Below are 21,573 nucleotides of genomic sequence, written 5' to 3'. Positions count from 1 at the left end.
GAAGTCGATGCGTGGCTGGGTAAACGTTGGATCACCACTCTGGCAACCCTTCAGTGGTTGCAAATGCATTGTACCTGGCAGTGCTGAGGATATACAGGATCTAAATCGCCATTCTTAACTTAAGAGGAGACCCTGTTGCGGTTGGATGTTCCTCCAAAGAGCCTGAAATTAGGTTGTAACCCCCTCTGCCTGCTCTGACTGAACTGGGAGAGGGAAATCCCAGATTTCTGAGGATCCCTGTGAGGATCTATCTCATTCCCTCCTTTACAGGTTTAGGCCTTGGGTTTTTTTTATTATGACTTGTCCTGTTCAGAGCTCAAAAATGCATGTCTTTCTTTCAGTTCTTCTAGCAGACTGGACAGAATCTGGCCAAACCTTTTGACAGAAGGGCCCAGTTTTTGACTATGTGCAGTTCCTCAATTCTGGCACTGACACAGCAGCTCACACATGTTTGCTAGGGGAAATACTCCATGCTGAGGGAGGGGAATTGTTGGCCTAAACAGCTTACAGGGATTTTGGCAAGACAGTAGTATGGAGACTTTTCTGTAACAGCACACTGGATGCTTGTAGCTGTGGGCCTGGTGCCCTAAGTGAGGTAGTGGAATTAAAGGGAGATTTTTCTTCAAGAAAATAAGAGACCTAGAGAAAGCTAAATCAGATTAAAGAGGCTGAGAGAGGATCGCTAGAGAGAAAACTATTGCCCTGACTAATAAATCCTTGTACAAAATTTGAAGAAAAGAATTTCTGCATGTCATTCATCATCAGGCATGTGCTAGAAAACTTCAGATGTGCTATAATCAAAACACTGTCAGAGGTGGAGATTTTAAAACCTTTTTTCGCAAGTTGAGAATAAACATATGTATTCAGGCACAACAGCAATGTCAGTATTGATTACAAATTATAGCACTGTAATACAATAGTACCAGATCGAGTGCATGTTGTTACGCATGTGTTTGTAAAATGTTATCACAATGCTTTGTTTAAAAAAATTAGCACAAATTAGCACTGATACATTATGAGAGGGACACTCAACCCAATATAAGGGACTCTCTGCAGTTGTTTTAAAACTGTTTTAATGGCAAGTCTTTTTTTTTGTAATTCTAGAAAGGATATTTGTGCTGGCATGAATCGTCCATGTGAAACCTTAGGTTTGTCTCATCTGTCAGGCATGTGTCAGCCTCACAGAAGCTGTAACATCAATGAAGATTCTGGCCTTCCATTGGCATTCACCATTGCTCATGAACTTGGACACAGGTATAGTAGGAAGTGAAGGGGGACCATGACGAGTTTAACTTACTCTTTGCTTATTAATAGTTGAATTGCCAGACAGAAACAAAACAAGGAGTGAGTTAATGTCTCTTTATTATTAAAATCAAAACCGTGCTGGTTTTTAACGAGCAGAGGAATAAGAGATTCTTAAGCCTTTGACCTTTGTTTATACTTAGAATTATTTAGTATACCCCTTTTAACATTCTGCTATGGCAGTACATTTACATAATTAAGCTGCAAATAATCATCACTTAATGCCTTTTCTCTCATACTCATTTTTCCTAGCACATATTGAATTACTATGCAATTACTTCGTATGATCTTCAAATTAATCAAAACCATTTATATAAAGCATTCCTATTCTATCAGGGTATTTGAGTATTTTGGATTTAGCTAGAAACTGTTTTTAATTCAACCAGCCAAACTTCACAGAAATATCAAGTCCTGTCTTACTAACAAATAAAGTCACTTTTTGTCTTGTCTTAGTAACTGGTTGTTTCCATAGATTAATATTCCCATTGTAGATTCACATAGGTCAAGTTGACTAAGTTTATTAGGCATTTAGTTTTGGACCTGGCTAAACTTTTTATTTTTCTATGATTGGGTCTTTTTGCTTGAAACTAGATTTCTCAGTATTCCCACTTTGTGAGGGTGTTTTGGTTGGTTAGTTGATTTATTAAGCTCACCTGAAGTATTTTGATTTTTGAATCCTTTGAGGCTGAGTTGCTTTCCCCTGAGTAGAACATTCTTGTGGATACTTCAGTTTGGCTAAAATGTTGGCACTTTTCATTTGGGCCATGTTGCTTGGCTAGGTGACACGTTCATTGCTGTAACACATTACTTTCATTATGCACCCAACCTCCACTCAGGATGGAGTCTATTTCCTCATGAGATATAAAATCTGATAAAAAGATTACTTACATATTAATTGGCCTTTCTTTATTCAACCTGTCAGTTCTCAGAAAGGAAATAATATAAGCAAATAATGATGAAATCGTTCATAATTGGATCTAGGTGCTTTGAGGTTTAGTCTCTTGGACCCCACAACCTCTTGATGACAGGGAGCTTTTTCATTAATGATCGTTATCAGAAAACACTTCTGCCCCATAGAGCCATGTGTGACGTCCTGGTCTAGCCTACATGGCTGGTAACTCACTGTCTTTTGGATGCTGTGAGACAGAGTACTGCTCTACTGGCTTTTGCAGGAGTGCTGCAGGGCCTCCTTGCCTTTAAGTATTGTCTCCCCAAAGACAGCGGAATAATGTAGAGTTCATCGTGAACTTGAAACCACCCTTCACTCAAGCCAGCGTAGAGTATATATATTAAAAAGTTCTAATATGGCTAATAAAAGTCTGTAAGAACAGATTAAAAAAAAAAAAGAGAGAGAGAGAGAGAAAGAAAAAACCTGAACCCATTTTTAATGGATTCCAAAAGTCACTCTTCCACATACTGTCCCTCTAGATGTTCACAGCCTCCTGCATCAACAGACCGTGTTCATGGAAAAGGGCCTGTCACTAGGGGGACACACTTGATTTTATAGCTCAGGCCTGTTACTGGACTTGATTCTGACTGAAATCGTGCTCTGCGTTTGGAACATTTGAGTCATGGTACAATTACATTTTCCAGAAACAAAGTCTTAGTGGTTTGAACTCACCGGAAAGGTCTTTGTCTGAGTCATTACTGAATCATGACCTGAGTTAGTTTTCACTGCTCTTTTACACAAGGACATATACAACTTCAGATGTTAAGAATGCAGGTGTCAAAATCCTTCATATACTAATATCTCTGTATATTATTGTTTCAGATAATCTCCTTCACACTGAGATGATGTGGAGGCATCTATGTTTAGTCAACTGAATCGCACACAAAGTTTTTTGTTTATGACTTTTACAAGCTGTTGAATAAAGAAATCTCTTAGTAAGTCGAAAAAGCTGAAGAGAAAGCTGTTGGAAAGACTTGCTTTGGAGATCTGTTTATAGGACACGACTGGAGGAAGTTAAATAGGAAGAAGTGGAGTTTGGAGGCTAATCCACTGAAGTTCAGTAATGTGGAAAATGTCTTTGTCTAAATCTACCAAGAGGTATAAAAACAAAAAATAAAGACATAATAAGGGAATGTAAGAAAGTGTAACAAAGCCTGACCTTAGTTAAAGTAGTACAAGTCTAAGCAACTGGGGTCCACAAGCTAGGAAGCACTCTAGAAGCTTTGACATAACTTTTAAACTGGCACTCCTGGCCAAATTGTGCAATAGTGTTTTGACACCCTTAAAATAGCTCCGCATGTAATCTTTACCACTTCTAGATTTTTTTTTGTCTGATAATATTGCTGTGCATAACAGATATATTTGAAAGCCTGTTGGAGTGTAGATTTTTGGTACATTTTGGGTCAGATTTATATGTTTGTGTGTTTTTTTTTGACAAACAGGTATCTGCGGTTCACCAGAGGCAGAAGCAACCCTAGTGTCTTTTAAACACAACGTGGAACCTATAGATGAGTGTTGTGGTACATCCGATCAGCTGGAGTTATTAAATGTTTTGTTTTTCCAGTTTTGGTATCCAGCATGACGGAAAAGAGAACGACTGTGAGCCTGTTGGAAAGCGCCCATACATCATGTCCCGGCAGTTGCAGTATGATCCTACTCCGCTCACCTGGTCACAGTGCAGCAAGGAATACATCACACGTTTCCTAGAGTGAGTGATTGGGCGGTAGCATTTCCCCAAAATGAGTACAACTGTGTGTGAAAAGTTCCATAAACTACCAGAAAAAAGTGCTGTTTGTTAGTAGCACTTCAGCTGGAATCTGGAATTGTTGTTTCCAAAGGCCGTATCAAAAATTACCATTAACAATTAGATATTGCAAGTCTGTATAGAAGTGTCAAAAAGATGGCTTCTGTTTTGTTTAGTTTTTTCAATATGCAATTTTTGTTTTTTAGCCGAGGGTGGGGATTCTGTCTGGATGATATCCCCCAAAAAGAAGTCTTAAAGTCCCCAATCATTGCTCCTGGAATGATTTACGATGTGCATCACCAGTGCCAGCTTCAGTATGGCTCCAATGCTACTTTCTGTGAAGATGTGGATGTGAGTGCTCTGTATTTTTCTTCTTCCTCCTAATGACAACTTAAACATTTGGAACAGTGTGGAAGTGCAGTCAGTGAACCTCGGTTGCTAACTACATGTGTAGCATGTTCAGTCTTGTAGGCTAGGTGCACAGTACAAGCATTGCCTAACACAGTGTTTTAATTCTACTCCGCAGACTTGTTGCACCATTTGCCTTATATATTCCAAGACATTTACTGGATCTCCCCATACTTGATGTTAAATGCCTGTGGTTCAATGGTGGAGTCATTTTGGTTTGAAAATTACAATCCTGATTTTAGGTAAATTAACAATGGAACTTAAGTCCTATTATCAAAAACAAGATGCTTTTCAAGCATATAGCTTTCAAGTGACCAAATCATACTGGTAACAAATATTCAGTTTTAGGAAATGTTTTCTGAAGAAATCAGGGTTGTGCTCTCTTCCCATACGTCTTGACTTTTCATACTCACTATGGTCTAACTAATTAAAGGAAATTTCAATCCATAGACTTTGAAAATCTGTGTCCCCATAATATATGAGATTTTTATGTCTAAACAGGTAATTTGTAGTTACCCTGGGGTTTTATCTCACTGCACAGTCGAACAGTGCTGTGTGAAGATGCATGAGAACAGTATAGTGACATCAGCACAATTCCCTGCAAGAGCTAGGAAGTACTGCAGAGTAGCAGATTATATTAGCTATGGTGTCATGCTGTGCCATTGTAACTGTACGTAGCTTGTTCAGAGCTATGAAGCTCAGTGCAGTCCTTTCCTATATAGAGGAGTTCAGAAGCAGTGGTTTGAAGTGCTAATCTAGCTAAGGGATCACTAGGTTTTGCTGAGTTTTGGGCAACAATATTCATTAAACTTTACTGGCAGCATAACATCTTCCTCTGCGTGTTAAGCAGGGCTGTGGCAGTAGTGTCTTCACTAGGCAAGGTATTGTGCACAACTCTGGATTGGGGACTGCTGATCTTGATTGTTTATTCCATTTAGATAATTATGTGTATCCTCATTTACTCTCCTATTAGAGGGATTACTTCTGATTAATCTCCCTTAGCCTTAATAGATAACATGATTACCAATGTTGAACTGCAACTACTGAATTTGAAGCAGGTATTGAAAAATTGCTTTCATTTGCTGTTCCAGTTTCCTTAGCTAGTGTAATTTGTCCGACAGTACAGATAGAAAATTAAAGTGTAATTTTGCAGTGCTGGTTCATTCTGTGTCTCCTTGGGTTTGAACCTGTGGGCCTTTACGTTCAGCATCTCTTGATGGACCAATTTTACAGCTAGATATATGTCAGAAAATTAATTGATATCATCTTATTTTGCTTTTTAGTGCAAGGACTGTGTTTTGCAGGTAGCTGCACTGGCAAGAAAATTAATTGTGAATTAGTATAGTTTGCATGGCATTTCATCTAAGAGGTCAGACTATTATTTACCTTTCCACTATTTACTTAACATTCACTGACCAAGCTACGTTTGTTGTGTAACTTTTAATGTCTGTCTGAATTCAATCCACAGATTCTTTTTTAGGGATTTAGTATATAGTATATAGTATTTAGTATATATCAGTATATAGCTGAAGATGCCCAAAGGTTCAGTGATTACACTTACAGAAGTCCTCTAGTATCCTGTGAAGTACATAAATGTTGTCACTGTAATGTGAAAATAAAAGCAAAATACAGATTAGGGGGAGGAGTTTTCCAAGTAGTAAGTGGATCGATCCCCAGCTTTCTATAGGACAGACTGCAGGAACTTAGCATCAAGGCACAGACTCTCATCTCACAGATAGAGTGGAAAGTGTACACACCATGTTGCTGATTATAAAATCACTTGCCTTGCAGTGAGTCCATATTACAGTCACGAATTTCTGACTGTTCTTCATGTACTTCCAAAAGTACAAAGTAAACAGTGCTCCAGTATTTTTAGAGATGGAGAAAAGCTCTGGTACATGGAAAATTCATCAGCCAGAACATTTGGTTAGCTCTTTCTTTACATGCTGACAGTGATGGTTCCACAAAGAGTTGCACAGTAATGCTACTCTTGAACTATAAATAGGGAACTGCAAAACAATCTCTGGCTCGTAAATATTGGCCAAAAGCAGCTACATGAGCAGAGATGCAATATCCCAGACAATGTATTTCCAACTGGACATGTAGAGTACTTAGAAACATTTTGTATTATCAAATTTCTTTCCTGGTGAACATACAATGCAGAACATAAATAACAGCCATCTCTATCAAAACAGACCATGCCTAAGCTTAGCTATTTTAAGTAGAAGCAGCTCAGAAACCAGCAGCCAAGTTTTTGATTTCAAATTCAGCCAAACGTTGCTGCTAGCTCATTGGGGCTGCGTTTTCCCAAGTGTCCAATTTCAGTGTTGGCTCCCAAGCTCAGCATATTTTTTACTTTGAGAATCCCAGTGGAAGCTGGTAGTGGGATAGTTCTTGTTGGTTCTCCTATGTGATGACACAGAGCTGTCCCAGTTTCACAGGTAAACGCTGCCAGGTTTGTTCCCTTTCCCAGTACCGAACTCTGCAGTTCAACACCCTCTGCCAAGACTTGGCCCAGAGCTCCTGGGCTTTTGCTTCTGCTGTTCCAGTTGGGACTGCACAGTCTCTGACACCCCTGGTTTCTCCAACTTGGAAATGGTCTTCCACAGACTTAGGATTTCCTAAGCATGCAGGGCTTCTGTACGTGAACCAGAAGAGAAGCTGATTTGTATGTGAACTGTGTCAGGTCTGCATGAGATGTATTAACCACCTCTGTCAAGGGGGAATTGCCCTTGATGTCTCTCCTTTCTGTATAGAAAATAGTTCTGCTTGAGTGAAGAGCAATTGTTGTAAGGTGGCTGTAACGATTCTTGACATGCTATCTTTGACTCTCAGGAGTTTCTGTCCCTTGTGTAGAGAGCTGACCCCTGCATGCAGAGCAGCAGCTGAAATTCTGTGCTTTAGTGACAGGGAACTGCATTGAACTGGCACCTCTTTCTGAGTTTGTTAATCTGCCAGTATGCACCAACCAGAGCCCTTGCTCTTCCCAGCCTACTAGGCTTTTTTTCTCAGATAGATAGCTTGGATTTCTTCTTTTAGATCATTCCATCATTGTCTGATTGGCTGATGTTTTAAGAGACCTGTGTTTTGATCTCTTTCTCCTCCTCCAATTTTGGGAGCTAATGAATGTTAACCTGGCTGTTGTACTTGGAGATGTGACATTGTTTTCATTTACCTGTGTGGTTTCTGTCACCTTTTATTTCATTGTATGTTTTCAGGCAAACAGCAATACAAAATTGAATACTGTATTCATTAGTACTCTTTAAACGAAAATAATGCAGACTGTTCACTTTCAACGTAAACAATACTGGCCAAACTTTGTAAAACCATTTTTCCTGTGTGTAGCTAGGAGGTGAGCAGCCTATGAGGGGAATATTTAAACTCACAAATATAGTTTGGTTAGTTAACTTGGTAGAAAGTACTGACTGTTTTGTATTTGTCATGTAGTCCCTCCTTGAGTAGTACCTGAATTTGGACCTTTGGTGGGTCCTAACTTGTGGAAAACTTTGAACATGTCTCTGGAAATACAGCCCTTTTAAGGCTTTCTAAATTGATGTACAAAACTGTGAGAAATATTTTGAAACTCTTGGCCATTGGAGTTCTTCAGCTCTGTTTCAGACTGCTGTAGTTTTCTTTCTTTTCCAGAACCTTTGCCAAACACTCTGGTGCTCAGTGAAAGGCTCCTGTCGCTCCAAACTGGATGCTGCTGCAGATGGAACTCGATGTGGAGAAAACAAGGTGACCGTGAGCTGTGGTGTCTGCAAAACGGAAGCAGAAAAACCATGAATAGCTCTGCTATGTTTAGTGTAAAAGAAGAGTGTCCTGTGACATCTCTGTTTCAATATCCACTAAGTTGTCAACCTTCAGGGACTGAAATAACAATTCATGTAACATTTTTCTGTTTTATTAATCTTAACCTGTTTGTCCTGTTTGTTCTCTCGACAGTGGTGCTTCTCTGGTGAGTGCATTACAGTAGGCAAGACTCCAGAAGCAGTCCATGGTGGATGGGGTGTTTGGTCATCCTGGTCCCATTGCACAAGGACCTGTGGGGCAGGAGTTCAGAGTGCAGAGAGACCATGCGATAACCCAGAGTAAGTTGAGTGCACAATCTTTTGATGCTTATTCAAGATCTTCAAGGTACTTATGATGTTGGAGACACTTTGTGTGATGCTATTTTACCAACGGGTAAAACCTCACCTTTTAAAGTCATTGTCTTATACTTTAATCCTTACCTTCCATTGTGTTTATTTCTATTCAAAATGAAAAAAAAAATCCTGTTATTTTGCATGCAAGCCTTGTGTAAATGTTAGAAATGTTGTTTTAATAATACTGTCATACATAAATAAACATCTTCATACACAGGAGAGGAGCAATAGGTAGCATTCTGTTCCTGAGGGAAATCAAGGACTTGCCTTTCATGTTTTATTTTAGTCATCAGTTTTGTTTGAGCTTCATATACATGAGCTGATGGGTACAGAACATGAAGGGCAGAGTTTTCTAATACGTACTTGAATTTATGAGGACACTACATCTCAATTTGAAAAATCACTAAGAGGGTCCCTAACAGTTGAAATCTCTTGGCTTTTTTGGAAGAACTGTCAATTATTCTGGAAAATAAGGAGTTTTGGGGAGTTCGTTTGATAAGGTAATTTGACATAAGTTCAGCCAAGCAGTTTACCAAGCACTTCTTTGTGCTTGTAACAAGATACAAAGTGCCTCTAGATTCCTATACTTCATATGGTATGTTTGGGTAGTTGAACATGTGAACAGTATGACTACTCTGTAAAGGATTTGGATTCACCTTGTTATCCCGTTGGAACCTGAAAGTAATTGCGTGTTTGAAACTACTTTTCACCCAGAATATCACATCCCAATCTCAATGCTTCTTTTCTAGACCACAGTTTGGAGGAGACTACTGCACTGGAGAAAGGAAACGCTATCGCATGTGTAATATTAGCCCCTGTCGAAAAGGCTTGCCCACCTTTCGTCAGATGCAGTGTACTGAATTTGACACAGTTCCCTACCAAAATGAATTCTACCACTGGGTGCCAGTTTATAACACAGGTATGAAGCTCTGAATTTTTTAATGTCTTGAATAAATTCCCAAGAGTAGGCAATCCCACTGTGCCACAAGTCAAGCAAGTGGGCAGAAGAATGGCCTGGCTGAACAGGGAACTCCTTCTGGTACTAGGGCAGAAAAAGAAAAGATATGAGGCTTCACAGGGAGATGAGAGAGCTACATTTTGCAAGTGCAGGGAGAGAACAAGAAAAGCCAAAGCCCAGCTTGAGTTGACACTGATCACTGTGGTGTCAGACAACAAAAAAAGGCTTTTTCAAGTATGTCAGCAGCAAGAGGAGGTCTAGGGAAAACAATGGACTGATAGGTGGAGCAGATAGTGACCTAAAAAGTAAGGAGGAGGAAAAGGCACATTTAATGCCTTATTTTTTGCCTCAGTTTTTAACAGTAATGACAAATCTTAGGCTGCCTGGTCCTCAGAGCTGGAGGACCATGACTAGGAGCAGTAACTTCCCATCTGTGGTCACCAAAATTGTAAGTGAACAGCTATATCAGCAAAATATTCATAAGTCTATGGAGCCTGACGGAATTTCTCCCCAGAGTGCTGAAAGAGTTAGGGGATGTTACAGCTGGACCTCTCTCAACAATTTACCAAAGGTTGTGGGAGTCTGCAGAGGTCCCTGCTGGCTGGAAGCTAGACAATACTATACCTTTCTACAAAAAGGGCATGAAAGATGACCCAGGAAACTATTGACCTGTTAGTTTAACCTCAATCCCTGGAAGAGCTATGGAGAAGATTGTCCTGGACACTACTGAAAGTCAGTTAAAGAACAAAGCAATTATCAGGCTTCATCAACGTGGGTTCGTGAAGGGAAAGTCCTGCCTCAGTAATTTGATCTCCTTCTATGATAAGGTCACCCACTCGGTGGATGAAGGGAAGGCAGCAGACATAATTTTTCTGGATTTTAGTAAGACCTTAGCATTCCTCAAAGCATCCTACTGGACAAAGGGCAAGAGGAGGGCAAGAAAGCTGATATTAGGGCTGGAAGGCTTGTCGTATGAGAAGAGGCTGAGGATGCTTGGGTTGTCTACTTTGAAGGAAAGGAGGCTCAGAGGCAACCTCATTGCTCCCTGCAACTTCGTGAGCAGGGGAAATGGAAAGGAAGGTGCAGGTCTCTACTCCCTGGGAACCAGTGACAGCACATGTGGGAACAGCACAAAGCTGAACCAGGGGAGGTTCAGGCTGGACATTAAGAGCAATTTCTTTACCATGCTGGTGGCCAACCACTGGAACAGTCTTTCTAGCGAGGTGGTTGATGCCCCATGTCTGTCAATGTTGAAGATGCATTTGGACAATGCCCTCATTAACGTGCTTTTACTTTTGGTTAGCCCTGAAAAGGTCAGGCAGTTGGACTCCATGATCTTTGTAAGTTCCTTCCAACTGAACTATGCTATCCTATTCTATTTGAAACATCCTCGATTTTGGTGACCTTTTGCCAAATCCTTCAAATATCAAGCAAATATTTCTTCTGTGGCTTACAAGATTTTTTGTCTATTTTTGTCTATTGTTTTCTCAGCAGCCAGAATTTCAGTGTAGATCTGCATTTCTCCCTCATGATCTGTGGGGTCCACGAAATAAATATAAAATAAAAATTAAATATAAATTAAAAATAACGTTTGCAAGTTTATTCTTATGTTCTATTAACATCAAGTGTTTTCTTGCTGCTAAACTCTATCTTACAGGAATCTTGGCTTCCTCGGGTCAGTTTTCAGGGTATGTGCATTTACACAGAGAGTTGGCCAAATCCTGTGCTGATCCTTCATCTAACATCATTTTGTATTTTTATGGGGGTAGGTGGCTATTGTGGGCTCAGTGCTTCCAGTTTTGTTCAGCCATGTCCAGCTATTGCACTGCAGAACATCTGGCAGTTTTCCAGTCATCTCAAATTTTAATTTTCTTTCACCTTTCAGTGTTTTCTAACGGTGTTCTAGGCAAAATAACTTCAAGTAGGTTCATCAGTCAGTTCTCCGTCTGAGATGGAGCAGTTTGAGCCTTTCCTGTGTTTGTCCAAAACAAAACGAGACTTTGAACAAAAGCAAACCAACAGTCTCTTGTAGCCCCCACAAAGAGAGCTGACGCTTCAGGGCTCTGGAGACTGAATCACCATGTCTGCCATAAGTCAGCCAACCTTTCTCGGTCTATACCATCTTCCCTTACTTTTCCCCCTAACTAATGCCATCCCATTTTCAAGAATTTTTGGAGCACTCTGTTCCTACTTGAAGCTTGCTGCCAAGAAGGTTTTGGCTTATGTTTTATTATCAGGCATTTTCAATTCCCTCACCCTGCACATGTGATATAAGGGGAAAAGAAAGTGTTCTGAAGCTTTACCAAACCGTGACCGATGTAACAGTTTTTGTGTGAAAACATTTAGTTGAGATGAAACCCTGAGACAGAAATTTTCTAGATGCTGTTAATTTCTGCATTCCTTCATCCTTCTGAAAAAATGGTGAAAGAAACCTTGATGACCATCTCTCCCATCTTTATTTACATAGTTTCCTTAACCAAGTTATAATTGTCACTTAATTAAACACTGTTTAAGTGTTCTTTCCCACTGTGTAAATTGTACCTTCATGAAGATTCTCTTGTGAATAGTGAGATGCAACAAGTAGCTTTAACAAGCAACTGGGAAGGAAAGAAGTGGATAATACCTTGCTGTTTCCTACGCCAACTGTGGTTAAGGTTCTAAATACTTCGAGATTTTTCCCTCCCTGTTTTAGATGAGTTTGAGCCTCCTTTGGGGACTTGCACAGTCCTGTTGTAGAGTTGCCCTGGAGCACAGAAACCTATGTGCTCTTGCTAGAGCACCTGAATATCAATGGGAATGTCAACATGAAGGGAACTTGCAGGTTCAAGAGTGGTTAAAGCATATGGTGGCTCTGACCAGGGTATTTACTGAATTGTTCTCATAATTCTGGCCCCTGCATTGACACTTTAGTCAGACTTCGGTGCTAAATTACTTCTGTTGTCATCAGGCTGAGCCCACATCTATTTATATATATATATATATATATATATGTGTATATATATATATTCACCTTTATATAGGTATATATATATATACCTTTTGACAAATTACATTTATCTGAACCTGATAGCTTCCTAGGACTTAAAGTCCACATAGTCATCACAAGTCTTACATTGAAGTGACTAAAATAATCATATAAACACCATTGTTTTCTCAGTGAGTGCCAGGATCATCTAATTCACCGGCATAGGGGTTATGTAGCTAAAGAGTGGGAAATTTCGTATTTCTTCCAAAATATATCTGTGTGTCAAGTAAGATCTGTACTGATATAGTCACAAGGTTTCAGCTAACAGTGCAAGATAATGCATCTGCTGCCATTGTTTTGGAATTAGATTTTCTTTTGCAGTTCCAAGTTTTTTTAGTGTGATAAGGTAGTTTCACCTTAGTTTCTTTTTACCTGTTTTGTCTGCTTGGCAATTGTCTTTTCTAATTTTCTTTGTTTTGGATTTCCTTATCCAGTTCTGACATTGGCAAGGATTTCAAGAGTAGAGGCCCACCTCTTTTATTCCTTGAGAAGTGGGGAAAAAATTATTGAAACCTTATCGTATGCTGGCAGACAGATTAATCACATCCATCTCAGTCAGGTTAAGTAGGACCCTTCCTGCATTCAAACTCATGGAAGTCAGCTGTAAGGGAAACGTTTGAATTTTGTATTTCTGCTCAGAGCAGGGAACATGTTCTTTTCTGGTTATCTTCACGTTGTTTTGTTTACAGTTGGTGAATCTGAATTCTGTTCTGATATATGCAGGAAAAAAAAGCACACATGTTCAACTAGGGCCAATGCAATGCCAGAAGGATACAGACAATCTGGAGGAGGTTCACAGAAGAGCAATGTGAAAGACAAGCAATTTAAAAATAATAGTTTAAAGTAAAGGCTAGAAAACGGCAAGTGCTTCTCTAGAAAAGAGAAGATTGAGTGATTTAAATGCAAAGTGCTTGAAGATTGTTTCTAAAGGTGCATTGCATACATATCCCTGAGCTAGCAGAGGTACAGGCTAGCAAGTCTGCATGGCTCCATGCAGTGTTGTGCTCAGGTCTGGAAGCTACAAAGCCTCAAGCAGTTTTGTGCCCTTGTTAGCTGACTTTGAAAAGCAGGACCCCATGGTCTTATTAGCTCGTTGTGAATGTAGCTCTTCTGCTTTAACCATCAAGTGAAAAGTTTCAGCATCAAGTTTTATGCCATTGAACTTCATGCTGCAGCTTCTGAGCCCCTCAACTCAAGACGGGGGAGAGACAGTACAAAGAGAGTCAAGGGAGATCAGGCTCCTGCAGTTCTTCATGTCTGTGAAAGGTAGGAGAAGCAGTAACAGCCAAAATAATACAAGAGCACTTCAGATTACACATTAAGAGTTCTTTATTGCTGGTTACGTAGAAGGTTAGAGGAATTAATATTATCATTTTATATTACAACACAATCTGGGCATGAGCAATCTAAGTGGCTTTGATCCTACTTTGGTGTGGAGGAATTTCAGGCAGAAATCTAATCATTACTGAATGTTTACAGGTTGGATGTAGTATTCCATGTGTATGCTGGATTGCAAGAATTTCTGTGTATTTTGGCTTAAAAATTACTAAGATGACAGCCTTTTTGTTAAAGTATCATCATGAGTTAACTAAATTTACTGAAGTAATGGAAACTAAACCAGCTGTTTTAAAGAGTTCTTTTTGAGCAACCCTAATGCTTGCATTGAACTCTGTTTATTCTTTTTAGTTTTTTGAGAACTAAAATAAGATTTAGAAAATGTGAATTCAATGCCAGTCTTTGCTTTTGAGTTCCTCCATCATATGAGGCAAAGTATTTTCCTTGCGTGTCAGTTCTCTATCTGAAAATAGGAGGTAAGACCTTTCTACACCTGTATCTGTCTCATGTTTAAAATGTTAGACATTTGGAAGACAGTGACTGATTCTCATGCTGTTTATTTACAGCCCTAGAATAATGGAGCCCTGATACTTCATCAGATCTCTGGGCTCAGCTGTAAAAAAAAAATAAAATAATGATAGATAAGTAAATAATTTCAGCAAATGAGTGGCTAATATAGTGTTTGGATAATTTCCTCAGCAGGGCCCTAATCAGCCTTCCATGCAGATGAAATAAGAAAATAGCTTTAAGAATGAGGACAGGAGTATAAAATATTGGATAGGAGTGAGTCTGTGGGGAAGGAACAATAATCTCTCATTTCCAGTGGGTCGCAGTAGAAAACTGACAGGAAGAAAAGCATTTGTCGTACAGATAGGATCTATTTTTAGATGAGTTACTACAATTAGGAAAAACAGGAAAGCTTTCAGGCCTACAAGGCTCTTCTTTGAGTCATGAGGCTTTGCAAGTCTGAAAGTTTGCTTGTTATTTATTTTTACTTTTTCATTTGGCTTAGCGAGGAAGATTATCTTTCCCTACAAACTCTTTCTGAGTTATATAGTTAGACCATCGTCGTGACAGGAATATGTCAGAAGTCAGCACTGCCTGTTTTTTCTTGTTCATTGATTTCTGAAATGAAATTGGATACCGTCTTGCTTGTTATGTCAACATACAGCTAGGGAAGAGATACAGATACCAAGCTACTACTCTACATATTTCATTATGAGCAGTGTAAAAGCTGAAATGGCTTTAAGCAAAGTCTGGATCAGTCAGGGTGCATTTTGGACAGGTCACGGGCTTGCTGGGATTCTTCTGTTCTCCTTACTATATGAGTACTGTGATTAGTGTTTAAAAAAATGGTGTGGTGAGAAGGTAAATAAGGTGAAGCAAACTTTAGAGCACTAACATAATCAAATTAGCCAAAACCCAATTTCTCCAGGTAAAAGTAAAATAAATTGTATTGCTTGTCAGGACTTCTGTTATCAGAACAGCTGACAGAGGTTATGGCTGACAGTTTTCACAGAGGGTCTGAGGACTGATAAGGTTTACAAACTTTATGTTCTTGCCTGAGATTTTTATAGTTCAATCTCTGTTGATATTCTTGAATGTGACTGATTATCACCTTGATTTCCACCAGTTTCATTACCTCAGTCCCCTCTGCCTCTAATCTCCCTATTGCCCTTTCTTTATTAAGAAAGGCTACTGTCACTTCTGTGCACTGCATGGTGCTGTATATATGTTAGTGCTGTACAAACCAGAGCAATGAAAGTGAATTTCCCCCTTCAAAAGCATAAGCTCTTTTAAAGGAAATGATTTGGTTTCTCTGCATTAGCAAAAAATTGAATTTCTCTCATTACTAGAAACTCTTCCAATTCTAAATACAGCTCTTTGTATGACACAAGCAAGGTCAACAAAGGAGGAAGGGGAAACAGAAATTCATCAGCTAGGATATCGATTTATAGTTACCCTGCATTGCTCTGAGACCGGGGGAGCAGTTGTTGGCTATCAGGCATAGGATGAAACTGTCACTCAGCAGAGGCACCTCTGTAGCACCCAGGGAGGTTTTAGTAAAATGTCTCAATATGGTGCCTTGAACTGCTGACTGGCAGTTTTAAGGCCTACTGCTTTGCTCAGCAAAGGATTTTGGCTTGCAGAGCATGAACAAATTGCTGTGGCACTTAGCTAGACCAGGGTCTTGGAACAGACCAGGAGCAAAAGACAGTTCTGCTGCTGCTGTCCCTCCTGGATGTGACAGTGGATAGCTTTTTCTTTCAGTCAGATAGCTGTCTGGGGGCCTACAGGAAAGCTGGGGAGGGACTCTTTGTCAGGGAGTGGAGTGATAGGATGAGGGGGAATGACTTTAAACTAAAAGAGGGGAGATTTATTTTAGATATTAGGAAGAAATTCTTCACTCTGAGTGTGGTGAGGCACTGGCACAGGCTGCCCAGAGAGTTTGTGGATGCCCCATCCCTGGCAGTGCTCAAGGCCAGGCTGGATGGGGCTTTGGGCAACCTGGTCTGGTGGGAGGTGTCCCTGCACATGGCAGGGTGGTTGGATCTGGGTGACCTTTAAGGTCCCTTCCAACCCAAACCATTCTACGATTCTGTGACTGTGCTGGAGGGTTTCTAGGGTAGTGATCTGAGGGCAGAGATTATGTCCTTGGCTTTGACCATGGTTTCAATTCAAGCTCATCTTCAGTGCATACAACTTATTTATCAAACTTGTGTCCTTTGACGCTCCTAAACCTGAGATTCAAAATTTCAGGCTCCCGAAGACCAGCATCTATGAGGTGGGGCAGGTGCCTGTTTGGCTCTTTTTACTCCATGTATGGACTAGTATAAGGCTGAGCCCTTACAGAGAATCACAGATTGCTTTTGCTGCATTTTTTCTCTTCTCAATTGCACATCTATATATAACAAGCCTGGATATGTCAGACCCACCAGTATTATCTCCATTTCATAAATTGCCAACCAGGAAAAAACTCAAGTGTTTGAAATAACTTATTAACTGCCAGCAGGTATCTGAAATTAAGCAGTGATGTGACTGACAGGCAGAAGATGAGAAGTGATCATTTCACTGATCACTGAGAGGGGACGGCAGCACCGATCAGGAGTTATAAATTATCTCAAATCACTCAGTCATCAGCTGATAAAAACCAGTTGCCTAGCCTTGGCAATCTTACTCCCAAATTCCTCTTTTCCCCTTACTGATGACTGTTGTTTTTGCCAGTTTCCTGTCCCTTTCTCCATCCCAAATGATGGCCTTGTTACTGCTCAACTCAGCCAGCTGGCTGTTAATATATCAGCAACAGAAAGCGGTGGAGGTGTGGGAGGTCTGATGGTACAGGACTCTAGCTTCTTCCTACTCTAGTCATGTTTGTCAGGCCTCTGCTACTTGCTAGTTAGCATTACTATGATTGCTTTGGTAACTGAGTCTAATTATGCTATTTCTTGTCAGTAAATATAAGAGAAAGCTAGTGGATGGTGCAGTGAAGATATATTGTCGTTCTCAGTGCATTGCACTTCAATGTCCTGCTGGAATGTTTTCTGAGAAAGTATCTTTGTTTTCATTTCAGCAAACCCCTGTGAGCTCCACTGTCGTCCAATAGATGGCCATTTTTCAGAGAAGATGTTGGATGCAGTCACTGATGGTACTCCTTGCTTTGAAGGAAGGCACAGCAGAGATATCTGTATTAATGGCATGTGTAAGGTATTGGGTATGTTTGCATGTTTCTTTCTCTACAATTTTATGTAGTTATGGGAAAACACTTCATGTTTTTGTGGGTTGTGGTTTTTTTTTTTTTTTGAAGAACCACGGCATGCATTTCATTTTATTGCATTTTTAATGATCATGGAAATAAGTTCATAAAAACAACTTCTCTCAGTAGACGTGAGAGACATTTCCATTAGTTTTAATGAATCCATTACCCTGAGAGCTAATTATTTTTGGTACCTTCGAACTCTTCTTTTCTTCTTCTGTTGCTTTAAAACAACAGTTAAAGATAGCCTGTTTGTTTCTGGTGAAACATTTTCATGAATAGTAGTTTTAGGGCTGTAATTGGTGTCACTGCTATGTGGTTTTATTTTGAAAATGCTGTTTAGTATTGCACACTATGTAGCAGTTCTAAACTGACTTGTAGTAGGATCAGACGTTTGCTTTTAAAGATAATTAAAATTATTTCCCTTTACAACAGTAGATTGAATAATGTTGTACAACGAGGTAACTGGCAAACACGTGGTATGTGGCTCAATAATGTTCTGTTTATTGAAGAATAAATATAAGGTTCTCCGCATATTTTGCATGTTGGTAGTTAATACACCTCATAACATCAGTCCCTCAGAAAGCAGCAATAAAAGATTTGTTCTAAGTTCTCCTTGCAGAACATGCATTTGTGAAAGGGAGTTATTGAGGTCCTGCTCCAATTCACAGTGAAGAGATTCCACTTGGCTTTACTAAGAGCCAGGATGGGCCTTTTAACTGTGATGGTGAAAGAACTGACCTGCTCATGAACAGCTCAAGCCAGCTGGAAACAAACCCTACTGTATTGAAAAGTGTAGTAAATGTTGCAAACTGTATCAGCTCTTTACTAACAAGAGGCCAAAGAAGCTAAGTCCAGAAGGCTGTCTTTGTGATGTTACGCTTTTATGTTCTGATTTCCAGCCCAAATGGATTGGGATCACTGTGGCTAATTTTAGCTTCCATATGCTTTCTGTATTTAACTTTGCCTGTGACCATTCAAATTTATACCTATTTTGGAAACAGTAGAATGATTGACAGATTGGAGTTGAAAGGAAAATTTTAATTGCAGTTTCTAGATACCAGATATACTTCAACATAAATAGAAAGGCTTTGAGTCCCAAGAACTAAAGCATTTCTTCCATAGTACTGACACTATCATAAATATGGTTTTGTCAGCCTTTCATATGTTGACTACCACTTCAGATCTTCTGACAAACAGGTCTAATTGGAATCACAATCACGGAGTGAACAATGTAATCATGCAGCTGTCACAGATGAGAGCCAGCAATGAATAAGTGAACCCAAATATCTCATATATCTGAAAGACAGTGTGTCTTTATATAAAAAAGTGCCCAGCATAACACCTGAGGAGAAGCTTTTTCAAGTACCTCTCAACATAATTCACTAATATTTTAGTCCAGCTAGTTAAACACAATAAATACACTGCAGATCATGGTAAATCTAGAAATACATTGAATATAATTAGTCTGGTACATAATTCTTGTACTCCAATAGCAACATGTTGCTAATAACGTGGAAAAAGAGTTCACAAACATTAACAGCAGTGTCTAATAACGCCATATTTTGGTTTTCATTACTTTATCTCACAAAAGCACTTCATGTTTGTTCTAAGTCCTAAAATAACACTTCAACCTGAAATTTAGTAAAAAATTGAAAATGGTGAGATGTTGTACATTAGATCTGTCTGTCCATATTGCTCACATATTTGGTTTGCAGAGTAATTCCTGTTTAACAATGAATCTCAGAGTTTTCATAGTTGCTGGGGTTGGAGGGAAGATAGGTAGACTCAGATTCAGTCAAGAATCTAATCTCCTAAATTCAGCTGATTTTAACCTGATTTTTCAGATAGCCATGGTTTTGCTCAGAACAGACAGATAACTTGTTCTTACCTAGATGACTTAACATGGATTGAGGTGCTTCATTTTAGTTACTTTAGGTATACTGAACAGTCTCCTAGCCGTCCTGGTAAATCCATGGGGAAGTAAGCATAGACACCAGTGCTGACTCTTTTGGCCTTTGTGATTTGCCCAATATGCGGGGCCTCATTTTTCAGAAGCATTGCCTATGCCTCACTGCACAAGGACGCTTTCCTGTTAGATGCTGGTATGGTATTTCTTTAGAACTTCTTGATCAGAAACAAACCAGAACTGGTAACTCACTTGAGAACCTGGCAAATAAGACAGTTGGGCCCTCTGCTCTGTCATTTACACCTAAGAGGAGTTCCCTGAATGTGCAATGGTATTAAATCACTCTGCACTGGAAATAGGACTGCAAAGGGGAATCTCAAAGCTACATGCCTGCAATTGCCACCATGTTTTCTTTCCAATTGGTGCTAATAAGAGGAAGAGGGATGCAGTCCCCTTAACCCTTTTATTCTGTTCTCACCTAGCTTGGCCTTCCTTCTTGGACCCAATCCTGTAATGATGCCCAACTTAGAAATGGAAGGAGGCAACAAGATCTGTTAGTAATGTTACCTAAAATTGTCAAGATATATCATGACTAGTTTGCTATTTAACCACATTTCTCTGCACTCATCTTTTGGGTGCCTCTTTCCCTTTATTTGGAATATTGTTAAGGAACATAACCGATCTTCATATGTTTTAAATTATACATCACAAGCAGACTCTAATTCTTATTAGAGCACTTGGTTGCTCCCACAGAGTCATAAAGCGAAGATACTGCCACTATAGTATGTTTGCTGAGCAGTGATACATACATGAGTTCTCCAGACTGAGGAGTTTGGTTAAATATGCCATGGCATGGTCTAAAAGTGAAAGCTTGGTGAACACGCTGAGAGTGTGCAGACTTCGACAGCGGAGGACCTGGCATCTCTGCTGTTTGTAACAAGCATTCATCTCCTGCACAGAATTTTAATAGGTTTAAATGACCTTCAGTCATGCAAATCTGTGAGCTGTTCTCTGTGGTAATGTGTGGTTGTTATATTGAGAGATTAACATAGTATTGAATTACACAACTATAGTACTAGGGAAGAAAGTGTTGTGTTTTTCTTTTTTTTTCTTCTCTTGCTAAAAAGCAGATTACATATCTCAATGCTTTTGTAGTACTTTTACTACCATTCACTATGGTTCAATCTCCTCTTCCCACTGCTAGCCCAACAGGAAATTGATTCAGAAACATCTAGACAGATTATAAGAGGAATAGGCACATCGGGGCACATCTTTCCCTGTTCAAGGCAATCTTGTGGCCAACATGACAAGATCATGATTTCTTTATTTGTAGACCTGTGGGGGAGGCAGATGGAAGGAAGAGCTTAGAAGCATAACATAGCATTCACGTAACTTTGATATTCAGGCAGTACATCCAGGACATACCCTTTAGTGAGAGCAAGGACTTTTTGTATCTGCTCCCCACAGCCAGTCTGGCACAAAAGTCTCTGCCTCTGGAAGTGACAACAGGGTAATATCTCTGGCTATTTTCCTTTTAGTCACCAAGCAGCAGGAACTAAATTGTTTCTCCTACCTCGTAGCATAGCCAGACTATTCAAGTCATTATTTCTGCCTCCACACTGTGTGGTGGGACCAGTAATAAAGCTGGTCTCAGGTGCATCAAAAAGGCTCTTGGTGAATGGGGCAATGACAAAGGGCTGCAGGGAGTGATGCCAATTTGCAATGCATATGCAATGGCACAGAAGGGTTTCGTGTTAGCACAGCGTGTTTCACAGGCAGAGGGTGCACAAGAGCATATGTGTAATAGAATCAGAGCGTAATTGTTGCTGTTTTTTTCTTGTTTTAATACCCTGTATTTAGTCTACAGATCCTCTTTAACAGGCAATTTTGCAGAAATTTTAGGCATGCTTTTTAAGGCATCTTTAGAAATTATGGCTCCTGCATATCTAGATAGAAGATTGAGGAAAAGAAATAAAAGGGAGGAGGAAGCATCTAGAAATATATGTAACAAATAACAAAAATAATGTACAATTCACTGGAGCAA

At 39.6% G+C, this 21,573-nt stretch overlaps 1 protein-coding gene across 3 annotated transcripts in view; it reads left to right on the top strand.

Annotated features, from left to right (window-relative positions):
• Positions 1-21,573, top strand: part of ADAMTS12 (ADAM metallopeptidase with thrombospondin type 1 motif 12) — a 172,120-nt gene that overhangs the window by 101,805 nt on the left and 48,742 nt on the right. For all 3 annotated transcript variants that reach the window (XM_080574248.1, XM_080574247.1, XM_080574249.1), the window contains 7 exons: positions 1,105-1,254; positions 3,816-3,959; positions 4,202-4,346; positions 8,049-8,141; positions 8,349-8,494; positions 9,298-9,467; positions 17,438-17,571. In XM_080574248.1, coding sequence (XP_080430374.1) covers positions 1,105-1,254; positions 3,816-3,959; positions 4,202-4,346; positions 8,049-8,141; positions 8,349-8,494; positions 9,298-9,467; positions 17,438-17,571 — 982 coding nt within the window. The remainder of the gene's footprint in view (positions 1-1,104; positions 1,255-3,815; positions 3,960-4,201; positions 4,347-8,048; positions 8,142-8,348; positions 8,495-9,297; positions 9,468-17,437; positions 17,572-21,573) is intronic.

Source organism: Anser brachyrhynchus (genome assembly GCF_964034855.1).
Source record: "Anser brachyrhynchus genome assembly, chromosome: Z".
Taxonomy (NCBI): domain Eukaryota; kingdom Metazoa; phylum Chordata; class Aves; order Anseriformes; family Anatidae; genus Anser; species Anser brachyrhynchus.
The sequence above is the reverse complement of the archived record's forward strand: the minus strand, read 5'-3'. Positions and strand labels throughout refer to the sequence as shown.